General features: G+C 53.2%; 1 protein-coding gene across 4 annotated transcripts in view; it reads left to right on the top strand.

The window, feature by feature from the left end:
* Positions 1-3,795: 3,795 nt before the first annotated feature.
* The window catches only part of Ttc7b (tetratricopeptide repeat domain 7B), a 214,079-nt gene continuing 209,945 nt past the window's right edge, over positions 3,796-7,929 (top strand). For all 4 annotated transcript variants that reach the window (XM_036205761.1, XM_036205759.1, XM_036205760.1 and 1 more), the window contains exon 1: positions 3,796-4,050. In XM_036205761.1, the coding sequence (XP_036061654.1) occupies positions 3,930-4,050 (121 nt within the window). In that variant the 5' untranslated portion in view covers positions 3,796-3,929. The remainder of the gene's footprint in view (positions 4,051-7,929) is intronic.

Raw genomic sequence — 7,929 nt, 5'->3', positions numbered from 1 at the left:
CAGTGGGTTATTAATTATTATTATTATTTGCTGAGAAAGCAGCTTTGCATTGCAGTCGTGACTTCTTGCCATTGCCTTTTTCTGGGTTTGTTTCTTTAGTAATCACAGGGCTGGAGAGGTGGCTCACTGCCTTAGTATGCTGACTGCTCTTGTGAAAGACCTGAGCTCAATTCTCAGCAGCCACATTGACTGGCTTACAACTGCCTATAACTCCAGCTCCAGGAGATCCAACACCCTCTTCTGGACTCAGGACACCTATACTTACACATGCACAGATGTGTGTGTGTGTGTGTGTGTGTGTGTGTGTGTGTGTGTGCGCGTGCGCGCGCGCGCGCGCGCGCGCACGTGCACAATTTTTAAATGAAAATAAATCTTTAAAAAAATCACACTCTGCCTTCCAGTCTCCCAAGTCCTTGCTTTTGACTCCTTTCAGACTTTCTTCCCTCTCACTTGGACCTGAATTTTCCTTCCCCGATGAAAGAAACTAACTTTTACCACAAAGAATGTCCAGGTGACAGGGCTCTTCAACAGTGTGGTAGGCTCTTACATAGCTGGAGTTACCTTCAGCCCTGCCTGGGCTGCAGCCACTCAGATTCAAATAAACACACAGATGCTTATATTATTTAAACTGTTTGGCCTAATGGCTCAGGCTTCTTGCTATCTAGTTCTTTCTTTTTTTCCTGGAGTTGAGGACCGAACCCAGGGCCTTGTGCTTGCTAGGCAAGCGCTCTACCACTGAGCTACATCCCCAACCCCTATCTAGTTCTTGTACTTAAATTAACCCATTTCTATTAATCTATACCTTGCCACATGGCTTGTGGCTTACCAGTACTTTACATCCTGCTCCTCAAGGTGGAGGCTGGCAGCGTCTTTCTGCCTCAGCCCTCCACCTCCCAGAATTCTCCTCCTTGTCCTGCCTACACTATCCTTCCTGCCTGGCTAATGGCCAATCAGCATTTTATTTATTAATCAATCAATCATAGCAACATATATGACAGCATACAGGACATCTTACACAGCTTGAGGGATGGGAGCCTGGAGGCAGCCTAGGGTCACACACAGGATATCACTGCAATGATTCCTCAGCAGGCACCTCTCTGATCAAGTCTTAGATCTGGCTACAGACTCCAAACAGCCTGAACTTCCCACTTTGTGTTTGTTTAACTTTTGTCAGCTCAGCTATGTGTGCTGCCTCTAACTGATGTAGACAAGATTCTGAAATCTTAAGAGACAGCCCCATGGATTAACAATGAATTCAAACACGTGCATGGATAAACTCTTCCTTCTGTAAGTCACCTTGGTCATGGTAGTTTTTGTCCATGTATCATATAATATAATTATGTTTTTCCTCTTTCCTCCTTCCAACCCTTTCCATGCCCCTCACCCTTGCTCCGTCAAATCCATGGCCTTGGTTATGGCATCACTTCACAGCAATGGAAAGTAACTAATACAGTGTTGGAGAGGGAAACACTACATCTACAAACAGGAAGCTGGTGGGGGGGCTCACTCTTAAAACAACTCACTTGGAAGAGTTGGGGCCCCACCCACACAGCTACATTAGTCCTTTGCCAGGGCAGCTTCTCTTTTGACCCAACATCCAGTCTTCACCTCTTAAACGTTCCTCATCTCTCCGTGTCTCTTCCCTAAGGTCCAAGTTCCCAACATACGAACCCCAGAGCATATGCTCAAAACATAATCCACAGCAAGTCATGTGTATTTGTTGTGCAGTAGGCACAGAGCTGTTGGAATGGCAGTCTTCCTCTGCTCCACTCTGTCATTAAGTTCTAACTGCTGCATTCCACAGTAGACATTATAGAAGAGAAGCAGAGTGGGGGTGGGGATGGGGTGGGGCTAACTGCCACTGCCTGGCATCTCCCACCCGCAGAAAAACAGCTCCTCTGAGACACAGGTAGGAAACACGCTGGTGCTGTGCCTTTCGCTGTGGCCTCGGAGGCCCAAGCTAGGTGGTGACACTGTTATTTTGCACGTCACCACTGTGTAGGGAAACCGCCAGTCCTAGGGTCACACAGGAGCTGGCAGCTGAACAAGGTTTCTTGGTGACCTTTGGCTTGAGCAGACCTTCAGCTTGAGGAGGAGCATATCCTAGGCAAACACTTAGACCTCTTAGCTGGATTGGAAAGTAAGCGTGTAGCCGCTTCTGAGAAGCCGCTGCCTTCCCCTTCCTTTCCTCTGGCATTCTGTTTGCCTGTCCTTGGGCTGCCCTTAGTGTCTGAGCCCCATCTGCTCCACTTCCATCACCTCTGAAGGCCTTGGGTTGCCTTGGGTGCTGTGTGGTCATGTCCCGAGCACTTTTTTCCTCTGGGCCCTTACTGAGTTTCAGTGTCTGCTCAGATAAACAAGGACCCTCTCAGTCTGTTCTTCCTTAGCCCCAGGGCATGACTGGAAAGCTGTCACTGATGGGTCATTGATGGGTCACTGATGGCTTTGGGAAGCTGGAGGAGACACTCCCGGAGGGGATGGCGATGGTGCTTCCTTGAGCCTGGAGACTGGGTACTGCCAGAGCAGCTCCATTTCCAGAGACTGCACTGCAGAGTCCAGCACCCCCACTTCCCCTGAAGCCACTTTCCCTGACCAACCATCCCGAACGCTTTGTGATGTCCACTTTGCAGGCAGTGCCGGTCCTAAGGGGCAGGCCCCCTCTTCTGCCCTGACTACACGCTCACCTCACCAGGGAGTAAAGCCGGTCTGTCCAGTGGTCCACAAGCATGAACTAAAGCTCCCACCCCCTCCTCTCTGAGATCATCCGCTGCCTTGCTTCACTGCACTCCAGCCACCCCGGCCTTTTTCTAACTCACCAAATATGGTAAACCCGAGGCCTTTGCTCTTAGTATTCCCTTGCCTGCAATGTTCTGCTCTTCTCCCCGCGTCCACGGCTCTCTCACCTTAAAGACTGTCAAATGTCACTTCAACACCACCCTTAACCATCCCACTTCAAAGCCTGCCCTCCCCAATCTCATCTTCCTCACCTATCCTGCTGGGTTTTTTTCAGCCACTTTTTTTTTTTAAGGCTTTCTAATTTGCAACTCTATTTTGCTTAATTAATTCATTTCCATGAATGGGATGTAAGCTCCAGCAAGGCAGGCTTGATGCCTACTTCATTCCGTTTCTACAGCCCTAAAGCACTACCTAGCTCAGTGGAGGCCATCTCCAACTGTGTAATTATTAAATAAATGCACAGGTGAAATAATGCGCAGCTTAGACACCTGCCCCTGCTCTCAGCTACAGGGTCAAGACCAGGAAGCCCCACGGATGACTTGGCATTCTCTTCAGAGGGCAAGGGAGCTGGCATCTGGATTTGCAGCTGTCCGTGTCCCCCGTGCCCCCCCCCTCCCCCGCCTCACTCGCTTCCAACACACATTTAAGGAACTTCAGGCAGGTTCTGGAGAAGGATGAGTCTCCGCCCCCTCTGGCCTCCGGGGGACCAAGGCTGCCTGGGCCAGAGGGGAGCTTGAGGAGGGGCGCGGGCCAGCTCAGGCAACCTGCCATGGCAGGGCGAGCCGAGGCAGGCCCGCCCTTCACGCCCCCTCACCCCAGGCACCCAGACCTGCGGGGCCCCAGAGCGTCCCCGGGATGGCTGCCCTGGCTTGACCCCGCACGGCCCCAGGCTTGCTCCTGAGCGGATCCCGCGCTCCTCACGCCGCGCTCTCCTCACTGCCCTCCCGGCCTCCGCCCCGGCCCGCTGCGACTCCGGCCCTGGCCGGCAGGGGCCGCTCCTCGCGGCGCCCGGGGCCCCGCCGCGCCCGCCGCCGCCCGCTCCCCGCCCCTTCCCCGGCCGGCGTTCCCGTTACGCCGCCGAGCCGGGAGCCGGAGCCCGAGCCCGCGGCCGCAGCGGGAAGCGGCGCGGGGCCCGGCGGCGGCGGCGGGGCCTGCGGGGCCTGCGGGCGCGCGCCGGGCCGGCCAGGGCGGCCATGGCGACCAGGAAGGCGGGCTCGCGGCTGGAGACGGAGATCGAGCGCTGCCGCACCGAGTGCCAGTGGGAACGGATCCCCGAGCTCGTCAAGCAGCTGTCGGCCAAGCTCATCGCCAACGGTACGCGCGGGCGCACCGGGGCTGCGGGGCCGCCGCGGCCTCCGGGGCTAGGCCCGAGGCGCGGGGCGCGAGCAGGGGCGCGGCCGGGTGGCGAGGCGCAGGCCGCGCGGTGTGCGCCGGCCAGGCCCTTGGGGAACGCGGGGTCCTCCGGTCACGCGGCGTGCGGCTGGGCCGGCGGGCGGTGGCGGCGTCCCAGAGTCCAGACGTGCAGGGCAGAGAGGCTCACAGAGTCGCCGCTGTCCCCGACCCCAGAGGCCAAGGGCCAGCCCCTGGCTTCCAAGAAGTTGGAGCTGGTGTGTGTGTGTGTATGGCGCCCCCAGGACGTGCCTGTTGGCATCTGGGGCCACCAGAATGTGTGTGGTGTGCTCAGGGGTCCTACGAATGGGGATGTTGTAAACATATGGTATTCAAGGGCCCCCGGAGGAGGCTCGGACTTGGAGGATGATAAGGGTGGCATTGGCAGGTTGGGGAGTGTGTCTTTAGGTCAGGCGGTTGGATGTCAAATCTGCAGACCCAGAGAGGTCAGGGTGGAGCGTATAAGGGAAACAGAGTCAGGGAGAAGGTTAATGGGCAGAAAGGTGAGGATGTGGTTAAAGACTGAAGGGAAATAAGAGCTGATTGGATGAGGGACTTGGTGTGCCCAGGAGCCGGGAATCTGAGTTGGGGAACCTGGTGGCTGGACTTGGCCAACGACCCCGTTTGCTGAATTGGATCTTCCAGCCCATCAAACCAAAATTGCAGCCAAGATGACATTCCAAAGCGAGGCTCCACGTGGCCTTATTTGTTTTGGAAGCAAGTATGGTTAATATTTGCTTGTGTTTTAGTACGCGCCAAAACCACAGGCAGGCACTGGGAGCATGGTGAGAGGGCAGAGGATTTTGTCCTCCTTCACCTCTGGCTTCCCAAAGCTGTCTGGGCCAGTATGGGCCAAACAACTAAATCACAGAGTGAATGGATGAAGGAATAGCCCTGCTCATTCGAGAAAGGACTTGTGTACTATTTTCAGCCTCACCTCACACTACCCAGAAATGGACAGAGAAGTCACAGACCCCCTTTAAGGTTGGTCTCTGCGAGTTTATGGAAATAGTGCCTGGAAACGAAAAGTTTTCTTTGTAATCGGGTTTCGCTATGCATCCCTCGAACTCAACCACATAGCTTAGGCTAGCCTCCAAGTCTCTAGCCTCCATCCTTGCCTCCCAAGTTTAGGACCATTGGCACATATCATCATGCATAGAGGGCAAGATTTTGGTTTTGCACACTGTCAACTATTGTACCTTGCTTTGGGTAGGTGTTTTGGAAAATGGTGATTTGTCTCAGTTAAGTTAGCCTTTTGAGGGGATGGTGTTGAGTCCTCAAGGACCTCAAAGGCAACTTGTCCTCTTTGGTCTCTTCTCCTTACCTGTACTTTCTTTTTTTCCTGTTGACCCCAGTCCTGAGTCTCCGGTGCCCCTTCCATCCCTTCTGTGCAGATTGGTGTTAGGATTTGGTGTGGCTTTTGAGCGTCCTCCGGAGTCTACCTGCTTCTTGCTCATCCTTCAGCATGTGCAGTGCCCACCTGTGCCAGGTACTGGCCAGGCCCCTGCTCTCCGGGAGGTCCTCTGGAAGGACCCCTGAGAATCCAATATGAAGTACTGAGAAGTGTTTTAAAGAAAACAGACAAGTTGACGTGACTGAGAATAAAAACAGGAGAGAAGGGACTGGCCCTAGCTGCTGTGGTCCCTGGAAGGAGAGGCTGAGTAGTAGTTTCATGCATGAGCCCATCTTACCTTCATGGCCCCTTTGAAGGTAGACTCTCTTTCCAGAACCTGGTTCCTGTGGCCTCAGCTGCAGTTGTGCATAGGGTGTGTGGTGGGCAGGGTGGTGGTGGTGAGCAGAGTATTGTGGCCCATGGGTCTGTGTATAAGTTAGCTTTGGAAAATTCATGGGAGATAGTTTTGTCCCAGAGCCTCACGTGGTGGGTGAGCAGCAGCCATGGATAAGGAAAGGTCACTGAGACTTGGAAAGGTCGAAGAGACTGCTCAGAAAGACAAGGATAAAGCAGAGGAAAAATGAAACAAACCCAGAATGCTGTATCTGCTGTAGATGCAGAGAAATGTTTGAGGGTGTGTCTTCCCCTGACTGATGGGGCCTTCCTGGGCCTGCTGGTGGGACCTCTTCCTGGCTTTGGGGGGTCCTGGCTCCCCTATCGTCCCTGTGGGTTGGCTAGCACAAGTTTTGAGCAGGTGGGACACTGCTTAAGTTGAAGCTTTGCTGCTTGAAGTAATGAATGCCAAGCCTGTCACACTAAGAAGGCAGCTGCAGCCCAGCAAGAGCATCAGCCCGAGGCCTGCTGGTACTGCTGCTGCTCCCTGTCTCTGTGACCTTGGTCCGATCACTGAACAGCCTGGAGCCCGTTGCCTCACGAGCTCAGTTTCCTTAACGTTCAGAGCCTCTTTTAAAATGTGCCTTCCCAAGCACGCAGACACACCTTTAATCCAGTCGCTCTAGAGACCGGCCAGTCAGGGCTCCAGAGCGAGACCATAGGTTTTGTTTGTTTGTTCCTTGCAGGAATTATGAAGATTAAAAGGGCTGGGGATGACGTGGAGTGGGATGCTTGCCTAGCACACATACAGTCCTGGGTTCGGCAGGATGCACATGGTGATACCCCTTTAATCTCAGCACCAGAGAGGTAAAGGCAGGTAGGTCTCTGAGTTCCAGGACAGTGAGGGCTACATAGTGCCTCAAAACAAACAGACAGTCAGACAACAAATAAAAGAAGTTCGGCTTTTTATCTCTAGTAGTGTATGCAGACTGAGTGTGGTGTGGTATATCTATAATCCCAAGCGCTCAGAAAGTGGGGTGAGAGTACAAGGTAATCCTTGGCTGTATAACCAGTAGGTGGCTTGGGTTATGGGAGACCCTATGGGGGAAAATAGATTAAAGTTTCTGAAGTCTCCCCTCGATAGCCACAGAGCCCGACACTGTAGCAGCAGGCCATTCTTTATTTATTTACTCACTCATTCCATTAATCCTATAAATATTGAGTACCTACTGGGAGCTGCAGAAGGCTGTTGAGCAGAGACAAACATGCACTCTGCCCAGCTCTGTGAAGCTCACCTTTGGTGGGGAAGGGCTGGGGAGGCAGATAATAAGTTCGTTGCTTCCTAAGCAGGATGTTGATGGTGGTCATGCTGCTGAAAGGACACAGGGAAAGTTGGGTGGGACGTTACAGGGACTGCTGATTTTACATGGTAAATAGATGGCTCCAGTGGCTTAGGAAGCCCGACTGAGGCCTCATGGGAGATAAGACCAGAGCTAACGCAGTGAGTTCATAAGAGGGCCTGGGTGGAGGAAGAGCGGGTGGGCCTTGTGGGCTACAGTTATGGCACTGGGTTTTCTCTGCATGAGAAAGGGGCCAGGGGAGGGGTGAGAGCGGCAGTCGCTGGGTCTCTGCTTCCACTTAGCAGGGACAGCACCTTTTGGGAAGGACGGGCTGGCCACTCCCCACTAAGGACTGTAAGCTGTGGACAGAGAGTCACTGCTCCATCCTGACCCTGGAGATAAATGGTGCTAGACATTTTGCCAAGAGGTGGGTAGATTAGAAAAGAGCAAATGTCAAGTCAGAAGGGAAACCAGCAGTCTTATCTTCTGCCTCACACCCATTTCATTTGTTGTTTTAAAATGCAATTTTTTGGAGACAGTTTGATGTATCCCAAGCTGGCCTGACCTTAAACTTACTACGTAGCTGAGGATGACCTTGACCTCCTAACCCCTGCCGTCACTTCCAAGAGTGCTGAGATTACAGGCATTTGTATGTGTCTGGTTTATTCTGTGCTAGGTATGGAACTCAAGGCCTTGTACATGGTAGGCGAACATTCTCCCAATATCTTCCAGATTCTT

The sequence above is a fragment of the Onychomys torridus genome, chromosome 14 (genome assembly GCF_903995425.1).
Source record: "Onychomys torridus chromosome 14, mOncTor1.1, whole genome shotgun sequence".
NCBI classification, from domain to species: Eukaryota; Metazoa; Chordata; class Mammalia; order Rodentia; family Cricetidae; genus Onychomys; species Onychomys torridus.
The sequence above is the reverse complement of the archived record's forward strand: the minus strand, read 5'-3'. Positions and strand labels throughout refer to the sequence as shown.